The 17,440-nt window shown below is 47.2% G+C and overlaps 1 protein-coding gene across 1 annotated transcript; it reads right to left on the bottom strand.

Moving 5' to 3' along the window:
• Positions 1-3,322: 3,322 nt before the first annotated feature.
• Positions 3,323-15,633, bottom strand: prr35 (proline rich 35). The gene is made up of 4 exons (XM_041877265.1): positions 15,551-15,633; positions 14,670-14,743; positions 4,960-6,528; positions 3,323-4,815 (listed from the first exon to the last, which is right to left on the bottom strand). The coding sequence occupies exons 3-4, from the start codon at positions 6,351-6,353 to the stop codon at positions 3,984-3,986; spliced, it is 2,226 nt and encodes a 741-aa protein (XP_041733199.1). The 5' UTR covers positions 6,354-6,528; positions 14,670-14,743; positions 15,551-15,633; the 3' UTR covers positions 3,323-3,983.
• Positions 15,634-17,440: the final 1,807 nt, after the last annotated feature.

Below are 17,440 nucleotides of genomic sequence, written 5' to 3'. Positions count from 1 at the left end.
GACAGAAAGATTCATGCCCCCCCCCACATTTTGTTGTTACAGCCTGAATTCAAAATGGATTGAATATTGTTTTACAATACCCCATAATGACAAATTGAAAACATGTTTTTAGACATTTTTGCAAATGTATTGAAAATGAAATACAGAAATATCTCATTTACATAAGTATTCACGTCCCTTTGCTATGACACTCCAAATTGAGCTCAGGTGCATCCAATTTCCTTTGATAATCCGTGAGATGTCGCTACAACTTGATTGGAGTCCACCTGTGGCCAATTCAATTGTTTGGACATGATATAGCTCAGTTGTAGCTCAGTTGGTAGAGCATGGCGCTTGCAACGCCAGGGTTGTGGGTTCGATTCCCACGGGGGGGCCAGTATGAAAAATGTATGCACTCACTAACTGTAAGTTGCTCTGGATAAGAGCGTCTGCTAAATGACTAAAATGTGAATATAGAAAGAAACACACCTGCCTATATAAGGTGCCACAGTTGACAGTGCATGTCAGAGCAGAAACTATACCATGAAGTCCAAGGAACTGTCCGTAGATCTCAGAGATTGTGATGAGGTATATATCTGGGGAAGGGTATAAAACCATTTCTAGAGTGGTGAAAGTTTCCAAGAGCACAGTGGTCTCCATCATTAGCCGTCCAACCAAACTGAACAACCGGGCAAGAAGGACATTGGTTGGGGAGGTGACCAAGAACCCAATGACCACTCTGACAGAACTACTGAGTTCCTTGGCTGAGATGGGAGAACCTGCCAGAAGGACAACAGTCTCTATAACACTTCACCAATCTGGGCTTTATGGGAGTGGTCAGTCGAAAGCCATTCCTGAGAAAAAGGCACATGACAGCATGCCTGGAGTTTGCAAAAAGGCATGTGAAAGACAGAGCATAAGGCAAAAATATTCTGTGGTCAGATGATAACTCTTTGGTGTGAATTAAAATTGCTATGTCTGGAGAAAACCAGGCACAGCTCATCACACGTCTAACATCCATCCCTACCGTGAAGCATGGTGGTGGCAGCAAATATTTGATGAGAACCTGCTTCAGAGTGCAAATGACCTTAGAGTGGGGCAAAGATTTACGTTCCAACAGGACAATGACCCCAAGCATACAGCCATAGCAATTCTGGAATGGCTTCAGAACAAGAATGTGAAGGTCCTTGAGGGGCCCAGTCAAAGCCCAGACTTGAATCCCATTGAAAATCTGTGGAAAGACTTAAAGATTGCTGTTCACCACCACTCCCCAACTTTTTACTGCAGTGGGTTAAATAAAGGTCACACAGTGTTTATTGGTAGTCTTTAAATATGTGTAAAAAATAAATATACAGTACCAGTCAAAAGTTTGGACACGCCTACTCATTCAAAGGTTTTTCTTTATTTTTTTACTATTTTCTACATTGTAGAATAATAGTGAAGACATCAAAACTATGAAATAACATATATGGAATCATGTAGTAACCAAAAAAGTGTTAAACAAATCAAAATATATTTTATATTTGAGATTCTTGAAATAGCCACCCTTTGCCTTGATGACAGCTTTGCACACTCTTGGCATTCTCTTGACCAGCTTCATGAGGTAGTCATCTGGAATGCATTTAAATTAACAGGTGTGCCTTCTTAAAAGTTAATTTGTGGAATTTCTTTCCTTCTTAATGCGTTTGAGCCAATTAGTTGTGGTGTGACAAGGTGGGGTTGGTATACAGAAGATAGCCCTATTTGGTAAAAGACCAAGTCCATATTATGTCAAGAACCGCTCAAATAAGCAAAGTGAAATGACAGTCCATCATTACGTTAAGACATGAAGGTCAGTCAATACGGACAATTTCAAGAACTTTGAAAGTTTCTTCAAGTGCAGTAGCAAAAACCATCCAGCGCTATCATGAAACTGGCTCTCATGAGGACCGCCACAAGAAAGGAAGACCCAGTGTTACCTCTGCTGCAGAGGATAAGTTCATTAGAGTTAACTGCACCTAAGATTGCAACCCTAATAAATGCTTCACGGAGTTCAAGTAACAGACACATCTCAACATCAACTGTTCAGAGGAGACTGTGTGAATCAGGCCTTCATGGTCGAAATCTGTCCTTTCATCTGATGAGACCAAATTTGAGATTTTTGATTCCACCGGAGTAGGTGAACGGATGATCTCTGCATGTGTGGTTCCCACCATGAAGCATGGAGGTGTGATGGTGTGGGGGTGCTTTGCTGGTGACACTGTCTGTGATTTATTTAGAATTCAAGGCACACTTAACCAGCATGGCTACCACAGCATTCTGCAGCGATACGCCATCCCATCTGGTTTGCACTTAGCGGGACTATAATTTGTTTTTCAAAAGGACAATGACCCAAAACACACCTCCAGGCTGTGTAAGGGCTATTTGACCAAGAAGGAGAGTGATAGAGTGCTGCATCAGATGACCTGGCCTCCACAATCACCCGACCTCAACCCAATTGAGATGGTTTGGGATGAGTTGGACTGCAGAGTGAAGTAAAAGCAGCCAACAAGTGCTCAGCATATGTGGGAACTCCTTCAAGACTGTTGGAAAAGCATTCCTCATGAAGCTGGTTGAGAGAATGCCAAGAGTGTGCAAAGCTGTGATCATTTGTGGGGAGTAGAGAATGAGTGTACATTTCGGGAGAAAGGTGTGATTAATGGGACGCAACACCTTTATCTGTATAGCACTTTGTGACATCTGCTGATGTATAAAGGGCTTTATAAATAAACGTGATTGATTGATTGATCCTGTGTAAGCTCTTTGTCATAGAGTCGTGAAGTTGTCCTGTTGAGTTCTGACCCTCAGCTTGATTGTCCCTCCAAAATGCAAGGGCAGGAATGCACAATACACCATTGAGGGATTTCTGTCTTATCCCTACTTGGTCTTGGCTAAAATAACTAGGATTTTGTAGAATTTTAACTGCTCTTGCTAAATAAATATGTGGATATTTCTGAGTTATTACACTTATCACAGTGTAATGCCACTATACAATCACTCAGTGGTGCAACTTTCACTGGGGACGGGGGACGGGGGACATTCTGAAATTGCATTTCTGTCCCCCCCAGTTTTATCATTGGAATGTGATACAAAACAATGCAACGGTGTGCTTTAGGACCATGCGGACACCTCCGAGCGGTCGGGTAGGCAGTTTGGAGTGTTTATGCGACTGGAAAAAATAAATAAAAAATAACAACAATTTTATGTCCCCCCCCACTTCTAAAACCAAAGTTGTGCCCCTGCAATCACTCATTCACTCAAAAGGCTCCACACAAAGAATACATGAGTAAAAAGTCTACAACACCTTCTGTTACACAATCTCTGTTTATTCAAATAAATGAAAGTGCATTTGATACAGACATGTACAATGGACGTGTACAGTGCAATGGTTTAATCAGCATAAGACAATCAAACAAGACATCATTGATATAAAACATAACATTTACTTCTTAATTCATTTTGATTACATCAATCAAATAAATTACAATATGTACAAATCAGTTCAAAGTATTGTCTCTCAACTTGGGACAAAATTGTAAGAGGCTTCATACCTTAGATCGTAAAACAAGGTTTTTATTTTCATTTGTTCTGCAGTCACTCTTTTAAGTGCAAATACATTTTTTGTTGCATAACAATTCTTTCATTTCAAGCATCACTACTGCCCATTGGAATAGTTTTTCCAGATAATCCTGTATCAACAATCACCATTTTAATGGGGAGAACTGATTGAGGGTATTAGTCTTATGTTTATTGTCACTTCTTCTCAACCACTTCTTCATTCCCCCCTTTTTATTTAAGGTGCTAAGCTTTGCTGTCTTTATGGGGAGATGGGGGTGGTGTTGTAAAGTACATTAGTGGTGTAAGCGCTTGCCTGGACAGTGAGAGTCTGGGAGTGCATGAACAAAATAGAATTGTGCTGCTGTGTAGTCTTCAGGAGGGCTTTCAGGAGTGTGGCAAGCTGGGAAATGTAGTTTCTCAGGAGAGGTTTAGGAGTCTGTTGTGGTCAGGGGGCTTGGTGGACATTGTGTCTCCCCTAGTTGCTGGATGGACGGGGGCCTCTTGGAGTTTTTGGTGGAGAAGGGGGGGAAGTCAGGCATGACCGTGAGGGGCCGTCCATCGGGGCAAAGCAGCACACTGGAGTCAGCCTCACACTTGGTGGTCATGCCTGGCCAGAGACCCTCCGCCTGGCTGGGCCTCAACCCCAACCCTCCTGGGGATAGGACCTCCGTCTTCACCCCCACCTGACTCATCTTGATCAGCACGTCCAATGACTGCTTACGACTCTCCAACGAAGCCTTCATCGCTTCCTTCCTCCTCTCGTTCTCCTTTTCCTCCTCCTCGTCTTCCTCCTCGGTCTCCATGGTAATATCGTCTTTAAGTGAGTCTCCCCTGAGGCCCTGGTCGCCAGGGGCAACCATATCGGTCACTCCAGGGTGTTCCTTCTTGACGGAGAGGTCCAGGGGTCCTTCGCTCTGGCGGGCTGTCCTCTCCAGTGCATGGTGAATGTGGGAGAGCTCGCTGCGGATCTTGTTCAGGTGTTCCCATAGATGTCCCTGAGCAGGAAGGTCCTCTTTCTCCAGGTGGGCGATCTTGCGTTCAGCCTCCTGGTACTCCTGTAGAGCCTTGGATAGGTCGCTGAGGAGGGCAGCAGCTGATGCTGGTTCTGAGGATGCCTCCCCTGTCCCTTGGCCAGTGGTAGAGTCCCGGCTGCTGGGTCTTCTACAACGTGGCGGAGAGGGCGAATCACTGACTGGGCTTGCGGGGGGATCTGTGTACCACCGCTCTGCTGGCTGGGCTTGAGACTGAGCATTCGTAAAACTATGGAGAGACCAAAGAAGTGAATTTTAGATATCTGTGATTTCAGAGAGGAAAATATAGAAATAGTTACGAAAATACGAAAATATATAGTAAAATAGTAATAGCAAAAAGTATATTTAAAAAGTAGGATTTGTAGAATCTTACCTGCTGTGGAGGAGGAGCTTTTCTGTTGGTTTGGTTTTGTGAATGTTCTTGAGGAGGTCCAGGGTGAACCCGAGGGCTGGCCTCTTCTCCACAGGGGACTTGTGGGTCCCCAAGGGGGCCCCTGTTCTCTTGAGGCCCCAGCTTGGTTTCCCCTCCTTGGCTGCAGCCTCAAACTTGTCCCCTGTTCTGTAGGAAGGGTCTGGTGACTCTCTCTGGGGGGACACCCAGGCGGCAGGGGAGGTGGTGGGGGTACCTGGCCTAAGAGCAGGCACCTTCCACAAGTTGACTTTGGGCTGGTAACTGGGGTTGGACTCCAGGCCATTCGCGGAGGTCTTAAGCCCCTTGCTGACGTCGCTCTGAGTGGAGGCTGCTCCGAAGGCATGCTCGCAGAGGAAGGGGTAGTAGAAGTGGGGTGGCAGGAGGCTCCGGTCGGCGGGGTGGTGTGCGCCGGACGCTGGTTGCATGAGCTGAGCGGCCGACGCCAGGAAGGGGAGCTGGGCCAGCTGCGCGTGAGTTGGTGTATTAACATTGGTGGCAGCGGTGGGGATTGCGTTCATTGAGTTCACATAGGAGAAGAGGTTGGGGCTTAGGGGGTAGCCCACCCCGAGGACGGAGAGATTGAGTCCCGTTGGGTCCTGGTAGTCCACCAGGCCAGGTGGAGGAGGGTAGCAAGGGATGGAGTCGCCCACTCTAGGCTGGGCCCCCTCGGATTTGGCCTTTGTGTGGCTGGTGGCCAGCAGACGCCACTGCTCCGACAGCAGCCTGGGGGCCGTCAGGCACGTCTTGGACAGCTTGTAGTGCTTCAGCTGGGCTTCCACCTCCACAGAGCGTGCCCGCAGAAGTTGGTCCTCCAGAGAGTACATATCGGCCATCAGCAGCTCTGGTTCAGGCCGCTTACTTGCTCTCTTGGTCATCCCTTCTGAAGACTCCTTGTTATTGGAGCTCTCTCTGGTCATCCCATTAACTTCAGCCCCTTCTCCCTGTCCCCTCTCCTCCTCTCCTCCCGGACTCTGTCCTTTGTCTCCGTCCTCCCCCACAGCACGCCGCTGCCGGGGCCTCTCCTCGGTCCCTGTGGTGGGCTCGGGCTCCTCTTTCCCGGCCGCGGTCCGGAGGCAGTGTGCCTGCTGAAGGGGCCGGAGCTGGTCTGGGTGCAGCAGGTTGCCCTTCTTATAGGGCCAGTCGGACTCGATGAGCAGGGACAGGGAGTTCTTGCACAGGCTGTACTTCATGTGGTTGTAGAGATGGGACTTCTCCATGCAGGTGAAGGGGCACTGGAAGCACTTATAGTTGTAGGGTTTGCCCCATGGCCGTGGGATGTAGTGGGGCTTCTTGGGCTTGCGCTCCTTGTGCTTGCACACGGAGGTCACCTTGCACGCGTGGTCCTCCTTGGACATGATGCGGAATGATTCTGTCCTCACAATGCAGGTTATTCTGACGAGAAGGTGCGTGAAAGTCTTGGAGAGATGGGGCTGTAGGGACACAGTCACTCCTTCCTTCTCGGGCTAGATGTAGTGCATTTCTTTATTTGTTGAGAAAGATTCTTCAAGCTGGGATCCAGGTGGGCAGGAGCTGTGGAACACAAGATACTATTTTTTTAAATTATAACCAAAAATGTGAATTTATAGAATCATCAAATACATTTTCTATAAGAAGTGAATCGACGTCCCAGAAAGAAACAGCAGAATTGAATTAGAGTGACGGAATTACACTGCAGAGCATATGGTGAGTATATTAATCTTAATGCATTTCTCTGAGTCTGTCTGTATCTGTGTGCTAAGAGTATGCACATATGTGTATCTATGGGAGTGCTTCATGTGTTGCCTACCTGAGCTGCTGAGCTGAGTTGCCACTAACCTAACTCCAGGGAGGCCCACACTGCTCTGTTCTCACTGTACCTGCCATAACTCATTATTTCCAGTGCAGCACCAGGCGCTAGCAGGGCCCAGGGCCCAGGGCTGGGGGGCAAACAGGCAGCCCCAGCGGGCTCTGCACCTGTGCAGGGGGCTTCACTCACAGCCATGGCCTGGCTACATGGGCTCTGGGCTGGGCCCCTGGAGGCTGGCTAGGGGCGCAGCGTGGCCAGGGTGAGGATTGCAGAGGGTGGGCATTGAGGGGGGAGAGTGGGCATGGGCCCTGGTTCTTAATGAGAGCCTGGCGTCACGCCCATAGGGCATCGTTAGTGCCAGGGCTGGGATTTGGGTCAGGGCTCATCGCACCAAGTTCAACTGCTCTCCTCTCGCCCGCTTCTGTCTTTCCTCTCTACTTCTGTGCTTTTGGAGTTGGGGTGGTGTTCTCAATGTTATACCCTTTCATCCCTTTCACAGGACAGATAAGAGGGGAGATTTATCTCACATATCTATTACAGCTGGAATTTACTGGAAAATGACATGGTAACAATTGTAATGTTTTGGGACTTGAAAACATTCAATATAATTGGTACTATATGATGCCGGTGCTAATTTTTTCAATTAATCCCAAAGACACAGAGAGGTCGTTATTAGGTAATGAAAAGTTTTTGCTATATTTTTAAAATAAATATCAGGTAAATAATGGACCATAAAATAAAGTGTTCCCTGTGTCTATGTTGGTGGATATTTGAAGTGAATGAGTGAACTATATATTTTTTATGTCTGTAATGTAATCTGACTTCTGCATGACATTATCAGGATTGTAAAAAAAAAATGTATAAGCCAGTGCACTAAATTAGTAATGTTACAATATTTTCAAAGATGAATTAAGTTTCCTTTAGTGAAATCATACACTCAAAAAAAAAAAAAAAAACACGGTCTCAAAATTCATCAAGGATTTACTGACTTTCCTATCAACTCCTATCTCTCTATTTCAGATGTTTTGGTTGGATATTTAAGTAATGCCAAAACATCTGACCTCTCGTCCGTCTATAATTACGATAGTTCATAATCCCCAAAGGTAAACAAAACAATTGAACCATGCAGATTAAATGTCAAATTCGTTTTCACATCAAAAATCGAAATCAAGTTTTTGTAACGATCCCGGCTGTCTGAGTCGGGGTCTGGTCGTAATCTCCAGTTTCCCGAGGGTTCGGGAACGCTCCGGGGAGCGCTCTGGTTTCCGCACCTGATTCCTGTTAGCAATCTGCACACCTGGGCCTAATCAGCACCTTTCTTAGGCTCTGGCCCAACATCCAGTTCCTGCCGGATCGTTAGCCATGAACAGTAGGTGTTCTGTGTATCAGTTGAGCGTTCTAGCGTGAGTTTTGTTATTTTGTACTTTGTTGAGTTTTTGTGTCCTTACCTCCGTTTTTGTTCCACCTGCAGTCACACGTCCGGAACCTTCACCCCACCTCTGCCTGATGGTCGGCGGCTGCCGAGCCATCACTGGACCCAGACTGCACCCCCAACTACTCAACCACGCCGCCCGCTCTGTCCCTGGATTATTCTGCACCTTTTGTTATCTGAATAAACCCTCACTTTCGTTCAACTCTCCTTGTCCTGGTCTGCTTCTGGGTTCTGGCTGAGGGAACTGTGACAGAACGATCCGGCCAAATATGAACCCAGCGGACCTGGACTCTGTTCGCCATGCCATTACCCAGCAGGAGAAGATGTTGGGCCATCATAGCATGGTACTACAGGAGATCGCGTTGTCAGTTCGGAACCTTTCTACCGGCCTGACGGAGGTCCAGAACCAACGCCAGTGTCCGGTGGAGGACCCACTACCGGTTTCACCCATCTCGCCTGCCGCTTCTGAAGTTGTGTCCCTCCGTGAGCCCAAGGTTCCGACGCCGGAGAAATATGAGGGGGAGCTGGGAAGATGCCGTTCCTTCCTTATGCAGTGTGGATTAGTGTTCGATCTACAGCCCTACTCTTATGCCACTGACAAGGCTAGGATAGCCTTTTTGATTGAGTTGCTGCGTGGTCGAGCGCTGGAGTGGGCTTCAGCCGTTTGGGAACGACAGGATCCCTGCATGGCTTCATACCAGGGGTTCACGGCCGAGATGAGGAAGCTCTTCGACCATTCCGTCCGAGGGAGGGACGCAGCTAGGCGTCTGTTTTCTCTTCACCAAGGAACTCGCAGCGTGGCCGACTTCGTGATCGAGTTCAAGACGTTGGCTGTGGAGAGTGGGTGGAACGAGGAGTCTTTGCAAGCGGCCTTTTACCAGGGCCTGTCGGAGCAGCTCAAGGATGAGTTGATCTCCTATCCGGAGCCTAGTGACCTGGACAGCTTGGTAGCCTTGTCTATTCGGGTGGATAATCGAGTCCGAGAGCGAAGGAGGGAGAAGCAATGGGGTCCGTCCAATCGATCAGCTTCTCAGTTCCCAGTCGGGTCGGGTGGTGGACCAGAACACGTCGATCATTCTCCACCACTAAGGATTAGTGGAGAGGACCTCTCTCCCGATTCTGAACCCATGCAAGTGGGGGCGGCACGGGTTAACCAAGGAGGAGCGTCAACATAGACGTAAGACCAACTGCTGCCTCTACTGTGGTCGCTCGGGACGTTACATCTCCACCTGTTCCCGGCGGTCGTCAAACTGCCCGGCTCGCTAAAGTTGGGAGGACTTTTAGCGAGCCAGTTTCAACCTCTCAGTACCTCTGTCAGACCCCGCTTCCCGGCTACCCTTGTGAACAGGAATCAGAGCTTAGCGCTTAACGCTTTTATCGATTCAGGTGCCGATGGAAGCTTTCTTGATGCCGAGTTGGTGGAACAGCTGGGGCTTTCCAAGGAGCAATTGCCGGAAGCCATTGAAGCGACCACTCTGAACGGCAGTAGTCTGGCACGTATCACGATGAGGACTGAACCGGTTAAGATGCGGTTGTCAGGGAATCATTCTGAGATGATTTCATTTTTCATTCTGCCGTCTTCCCATGTTCCTCTGGTCCTTGGATACCCCTGGCTGAAGGAACACAATCCCACGTTCGATTGGGTGACGGGCAAGGTAACGAGTTGGAGCCTGGATTGTCATGCTAACTGTCTCAAGACTGCCTGCCCCCATTCGGTTCCCAGTCAGGTGATTGAGGCTAAACCTCCAGATTTGTCCCTGGTTCCCGAGACATATCACGATTTGGGGGAAGTTTTCAGTAAGCAGAAGGCTCTGTCACTCCCTCCCCACCGACCATATGATTGTGCCATCAACCTGGTCCCTGGAGCTGTCTACCCCAAGGGAAGGTTATACAGTATCTCCCGACCTGAACGTGAGGCGTTGGAGACCTACATCAAGGAGTCCCTAGCTGCTGGTCTCGTTCGTCCCTCGTCATCACCCCTGGGGGCAGGATTCTTCTTTGTGGGTAAGAAGGATGGCTCTCTTCGACCATGTATTGACTATCGGGGGTTGAATGACATCACGGTCAAGAACAAGTATCCCCTGCCCTTGATGAGTTCTGCCTTCGACTCCTTACAGGGTGCTACGGTGTTCACCAAGTTAGACCTACGCAATGCGTATCACCTGGTCCGGATCAGAGAGGGGGACGAGTGGTTGACGGGTTTCAATACACCGATGGGGGCACTTCGAGTATCAGGTGATGCCGTTTGGACTGACCAATGCTCCAGCGGTATTCCAGAGTATGGTGAACGACGTCCTGAGAGATATGATCGGTCTCTTCGTGTTTGTTTACCTGGATGACATTCTGATCTTCTCGAAGGAACCTTCCGACCACGTCCAGCATGTCCGGCAGGTCCTGCAGCGATTATTGGAGAATCGCCTGTTCGTGAAGGCCGAGAAGTGCGAGTTTCACGCCCACACGACATCCTTTCTCGGGTACATCATCTCCAGGGGTGAGATTAGGATGGACCAGGAGAAGGTTAGAGCGGTTCTGGAATGGGCCCAGCCCGGTACGAGATTGCAGCTCCAGAGATTTTTGGGGTTTGCGAATTTCTACCGCAGATTCATCCGGGATTACAGCCGTGTGGCCGCTCCATTAACTGCCTTGACTTCCAGCATCAGGACCTTCAAGTGGAATCCGGAGGCGGATCGAGCGTTTCTGGATTTGAAGAGGCGATTCACCAACGCACCGATTCTCTCTCAACCGGACACGGCCCGTCAGTTCGTCGTTGAAGTGGACGCGTCTGATGTGGGAGTTGGCGCCATCCTGTCGCAGCGATGCTCCACGGACAGTAAACTCCATCCCTGCGCCTACTACTCTCGTCGCCTTTCGCCTGCGGAGAGGAATTACGATGTGGGTAACCGGGAGCTTCTCGCGGTGAAACTTGCCTTGGAGGAGTGGCGCCACTGGTTGGAGGGGCGGAGCAACCGTTTATTGTCTGGACTGACCACAAGAATCTTGCTTACGTGCAATCGGCTAAACGTCTCAACTCCCCGTCAGGCCAGGTGGGCGTTGTTTTTCGGACGATTCAAGTTTGCCCTGACGTTCCGACCTGGATCTAAGAACGGCAAGGCGGACGCCTTGTCCCGGATGTTCTCCAAGACGGAGGAGAGTGGGTCCAAGACCGAGACTATTCTCCCCCGGAACTGCGTCGTGGGAGCAGTGATGTGGAAGATTGAGGAGGAGGTGCTGGCGGCCCTTCGGACTCAGCCCGGTCCCGGTAACGGTCCACCCGGTCGGTTGTTTGTGCCTGAGTCGGTTCGTCCTGCTGTCCTCAAATGGTCCCACGCCAGCAAGATGGCTTGTCACCCGGCGTGGCTCGGACGATGGCGTTTCTTCGCAGACGTTTTGGTGGCCTGCCATGGCCGAGGATACTCGGGGTTTTGTTGCTGCCTGTCCAGTGTGTGCGCAGAATAAGAGTACCAATCGGCCCAGCTCTGGACTACTTCATCCCCTTCCTATTCCCCGGCGTCCATGGTCACATCTGGCCCTGGACTTCGTCACGGGGTTGCCCGCTTCTGAGGGGAACACGGTCGTTCTGACTATCGTGGACAGATTCAGCAAGTTCGCCCACTTTGTGCCTATTGCCAAGCTTCCCTCTGCCTCGGAGACGTCCGAGATCCTGGTTAGGGAGGTTTTCAGGGTCCACGGTTTGCCCAGTGATATCGTTTCCGACCGTGGTCCTCAGTTTACCTCTGCTGTCTGGAAGTCCTTCTGTTTGGCCATTGGAGCTACAGTCAGTCTCACATCCGGTTTTCACCCCCAATCCAATGGTCAGGCGGAGAGAGCCAACCAGAAGATGGAATCCACGCTACGCTGTCTGGTCTCTTCCAACCCCACCTCCTGGGCCTCTCAGTTGCCTTGGGTTGAGTATGCCCACAATACTCTCCCTACATCGGCCACTGGGATGTCTCCCTTCCAGTGCCTGTATGGCTACCAACCTCCCCTGTTCCCTTCTCAGGAGAAGGAGCTCTCAGTGCCTTCTGTTCAGGCCCATATTCGTCGTTGCCACCGGACCTGGCATCGGGCCAGAAAGGCACTCCTTAGAGGTTCGGACCGGTATCAGCTCCAGGCGAATCGTCGCCGGATCCCCGCTCCCACCTATACCATCGGAGATAGGGTTTGGTTGGCCACACGGGATCTTCCGTTACGGACTGAGTCTAGGAAGTTGTTACCGAAGTTTATTGGTCCGTTTGTGGTGGAGAAGGTGATCAATCCAGTGGCAGTGCGACTCAAACTACCGAGGACGCTCAGAGTCCATCCCACCTTTCATGTCTCCTGCCTCAAGCCTGTCTTCCTCAGTCCTCTGTTGCCTCCTCCGCCTCCTCCTCCTCCTCCTCGGATGATCGGAGGTGGTCCTGCCTACACGGTGCGTCGCATTATGGATGCCAGACGGCGGGGCCGGGGTTTCCAGTATCTCGTGGACTGGGAGGGGTATGGTCCGGAGGAGAGGAGTTGGATTCGCGGCGACAGGTCCTAGATGCGGATCTCATCAGGGACTTTTACCGCCTCCATCCTGGCGCTCCGGGGAGTCCGCCCGGTGGCGTTCGTCGGAGGGGGGTACTGTAACGATCCCGGCTGTCTGAGTCGGGGTCTGGTCGTAATCTCCAGTTTCCCGAGGGTTCGGGAACGCTCCGGGAGCGCTCTGGTTTCCGCACCTGATTCCTGTTAGCAATCTGCACACCTGGGCCTAATCAGCACCTTTCTTAGGCTCTGGCCCAACATCCAGTTCCTGCCGGATCGTTAGCCATGAACAGTAGGTGTTCTGTGTATCAGTTGAGCGTTCTAGCGTGAGTTTTGTTATTTTGTACTTTGTTGAGTTTTTGTGTCCTTACCTCCGTTTTTGTTCCACCTGCAGTCACACGTCCGGAACCTTCACCCCACCTCTGCCTGATGGTCGGCGGCTGCCGAGCCATCACTGGACCCAGACTGCACCCCCAACTACTCAACCACGCCGCCCGCTCTGTCCCTGGATTATTCTGCACCTTTTTGTTATCTGAATAAACCCTCACTTTCGTTCAACTCTCCTTGTCCTGGTCTGCTTCTGGGTTCTGGCTGAGGGAACTGTGACAGTTTTACACACTTGACCTATCCTATTATCTGATGCGGCTGATTCAAATACCATCATTGTATGCAGCATTCAGTCTCATGTTTTTTTAAAAAATACATAAATACAAGAGAAATCAATCTTATCTACAGTTCTGTCTAATTATCTCAACAGAGCACCCTTTTCTTCCATATTTCAATATAACAATCACTTTAGTTTAATGAACCTTTTCAATAACTCCCTCAAACCAATTTCAAACACTCCCCTACAATTTATTGTAATTTTTTTTGAGGGGGAGAGGGAGCTAAAGTCAACGGGATGGGGGAGAAAGAAACTTTGTAATCGTTCTCCACTGTAAGCCAAGCCGCTGGGTTAGCCCTGTGGGTAGAGAGAGTGAGTGAGCGAGAGAGAGCATCGCTCTTCAGATTAAAAGACCCTTCTGTGAGGCTTTTATTTTGTATTTTTCCTGAGGCCGTTCACGGATGAAAGCCTGTGTGATGTTTAGGGGTCCAGGCTGAGGTAAAATCAACTTTACACACCCGCTTTTTTTCTCTTAATTACTTTAATCATTCTTCTTGCTTCTCCCCTGAGAGTGCTGGTGGTGAAGACTTGTTTAAGAATACTATAAACTTTTACTAAACCATCACTTCCATCACAACTTGTGAGGACAGATCGACAGAAACTGACCTTGACTTCACTACAGTATCTGTAATACGAAAGAGATGACAAAATTCACTTTAACACAGGTCCTGCCCCAATTGGCCCCTTAGACACTAGACCGTTTGCATCGGCCCATGTGATTGGCTCACTTGTCTACCCCTGAGGCTCTGACCTGGCCTCTGAGCTCATAATGGAGCCTAACAGCTGCTATTAGGAGCCAATCAATACAAATAATTTTTCCTTTAAATTTTTTCACTGCTGGACACTGTTAGTGGCCACCGTGCCCACTACCGCCCTGACTCTGTGGGCCTCTGCCCCCCACCTTTCCTTTATCCAGGCCCTGCGGTCTTGTTTTAAGCTTTTAGAGGCTTGTGATCAGACAAGCCTAATCGCTTCAGCTTCAACATCTATTGTTTCAATTAAGAAGGCTCGCCTCACTAAAAGCATTGACAAGTTGCATGCAATAACAACCAAAACCGATAACACTGGATGGGTTGGGGGAAGGGGGGCAAATGTGTCAAATGGCACCAATATGAGGTGTTGATCTATCGGCTACTCACAGAGAGGAAAGAATGACATTTCATAGAGTGTGGAATCATCCTTTCTATTTACTCTCTATATTTTAAAGTTATATACTGTATAATACAGAGAGTATAACAGTTATACTTTTGTATTTTATTAAAAATTGAGCGTAAATGTGACTTTACCTAAGATGGTGGCTTGCAGTTAAGACTGAGCGATGATCCAATGTCTTCTGTCAACTTGAACTAAGGAGAAGGTCCTGAAAGAGTGGATGAGAGAAGATATAAGGATGTTTGACATAGATTTTTGTAAGAATCATATGTGTTACATTAATTGAATTAATTTAAAGTGATAGGCCTATTTAATAAATAAGTCAAGTTAACCATCAATGCATTCCTCTCAGTTTTTTTGAGATGCAGAAGGAATTCATATTGATGATATTGTGAAACATTCGATATCCAAATAATTGTCATGCATTTCAAAGCATATAACACATTATTTATTTCTACACTTCTTCTAAAGAATATCTGTTTTTCAGTTCTAAATTAGACTTTGATAGATATTAGGCCTAAACCCAAGTTATCACAATGTTAAGAGATTTTGAGTTTTGTATCCTAACAATTAGTTAGCTTATTCCCCTGTGAAATTGTTAATGCATAATTAGGCCTAAAATAAAATGTATGGAAATAACAAAAAATCTATATAAAGTAACACTTAGGCCAAAAGTAATTAACTTCTGTGTATTAAAAATGTTAATAAAATAATTCTGAGAGACATTGTCATAACCATCTTAAAATGAATAGGCTGTTATTTTAATGATATAGTAATAGAATATTATAAATATTTGTCATGTCATTTTCACACATTCCATGAATGTCAAATAACAGAACACATTGCACTGTTTTCCCCATGTACAGGGTGTCTGTGGACCAATTATGACAATTACAAACATTGACACAACTCAACTACAAAGCCCAATATTCCTAGCCTAATAAATAAAAACCAACTGATACTAATTAAACAACACATTGTATCTGAAATTAGGGAATAAATCTGGTATTCCTACCTGGTGTGTGTCCGTGGTGTGTGACTGTCTGTCAATTCTCTATGTATATCGGTAGGCTACTAAGCAGACAGCGCATATCCAGCTCAAATGGGAGCGCGAGAGCGAGTGTGGTGGGAGATATATATTGACTAGGAGCATTGCCTTGGGGCACTACAATACAGCTCCCTCCCTGCTACCCGGTATTGTCACATGTGGTGTCTACCTTGCAGCAAGGATACAGTAAACGGATTTAACAGTATTGGCAAAGGTTTGTACAACGTTTTAATTTGACGTAGACTATAGGTAGGCTAGTCAGTCTGCAAATTGAATATATCATTTTACAATTTCTTGTTGGTTTCCAAATTAGGCCTGGTAATGCTCGACCTCAAAACTTGTTTGACCGAGCTATTTCATTCACACATCATAGCCTATAGGTTTCAATGTTAAAAGTTACCTCCAAGTCAGGAATTATTCGACTATTTGTTAGCTCTCTCATATAATAAGAAGATTATTATTTTAGAACAACCAGGCCCTATAGTCATGGATATACATGTTTTATTGAGGATGTGCACCTGCTTGTGCGTGTTGAATAGAACAGCTTTGTTCCAACAAGCTAATCATGGACATATTTGAAAGACAAACCAGCATTCATCGTATTGGATGGACGTTTTGTCAAGTGTAGACACATTTCATTAATAATACATGCATATCATACCTGAGAGACAGCATTCCGGTTGATTTCTAATACCCTGCAGAAGTTGTGGTTTGGTTTGTTCTTGTTAGTTCTGTCATGCATAACTTTTACGAGGTGGTTTAGCCACTAGCCTGCATATTTCAATATCATGGCTTTTGAAAACTATTAGCCTTTATTAATATATAAAGGCCCGACCACCAAAGCACTCTGTAGCCAAAGCCTAATCGGATGTTTTAAATGTAGGTTAATATGTACCCCAACATTTAGTATCAGAAATATGATAGGCTAACATCTAAATGTCATGTTATTGTTTTTACTATTGCATGTTCAAAGGAAGATTTCATCATCAGGGTACAATGCTTAAATTGGTGGAAAGTGACTATCTTTGTCAATGACAACAGATTAAAAGGAAACATCAAATCCCAACAATATCAATGAGAAAGGTGAAATGAATGGGGACCTAAACAACGAGATAAAGGGGAAACAAAGCTGTCGCTCTTCGCGTAGGGATATTCTCCACATCTGTCAGTTTATGTGTCAGATCGTTCCGCATGAGAGAGATTGGAAAATAGAGAATCTTTGCTGCTGCGCTGAGGCATGCAGTAGGCTAGTAACAGACAATAGGCTACTTGTCAGAATCCACATTTCGTATTTTTCCTCCTTTTTATGATTTTTTAAATTTAGTCTTGTTGATTTTGCTATACTCTCTCCTTCTTGTGGTTACAGGCTATTCTCTATGGATGTTTTTCCATTTCAGATAATTTCAGACAAATTCCATATTAATAAACCATTTATTAAAATATCATTAATCATAACACATATAAGATCTTGGCCATAATCTATTGTTAAAATAAGTCTGTTTGTGTTTGTATTTGTCCATGTATGTGTGTGTGCATGCACATGCATGTACATATGACACTCTTTGCCTGTGTGTATCTACTGAGTTTGACTGTGTGTGTGTGTTATTGTGTACTGACTGTGTGTATGAGTAAACATGGGTATGTCAGGTGGAAGTGCGTCTGAGGGTGGTCACGGGCGCATTCCCCTCCGCTTGGCCACACACACACACACACACACACACACACACGCTGCCTGGCCGGCCGGGCTGCCTGATACACGACCCAGTGTAGCCTCCCAGGGAAGTGATTAGTGCAGTGGCACTGGATAGGTTACTGACGTGAGCTGTGAGATCACATCCACAGGCAATGACTGATGCG

The sequence above is a fragment of the Coregonus clupeaformis genome, chromosome 1 (assembly GCF_020615455.1).
Source record: "Coregonus clupeaformis isolate EN_2021a chromosome 1, ASM2061545v1, whole genome shotgun sequence".
NCBI classification, from domain to species: domain Eukaryota; kingdom Metazoa; phylum Chordata; class Actinopteri; order Salmoniformes; family Salmonidae; genus Coregonus; species Coregonus clupeaformis.
Note: the sequence above shows the minus strand (reverse complement) of the source record. Positions and strands in the feature narration are given on the sequence as shown.

What these genes read in the sequence shown, in the direction of transcription:
- prr35 (XM_041877265.1), bottom strand. Translation starts at nt 6,353, where the DNA reads ATGTCCAAGGAGGACCACGCGTGCAAGGTGACCTCCGTGTGCAAGCAC. An exon ending in AAGCTCCTCCTCCACAGCAG is followed by an intron (nt 4,816 to 4,959) that starts GTAAGATTCTAC and finishes GTCTCTCCATAG; the next exon opens with TTTTACGAATGCTCAGTCTC.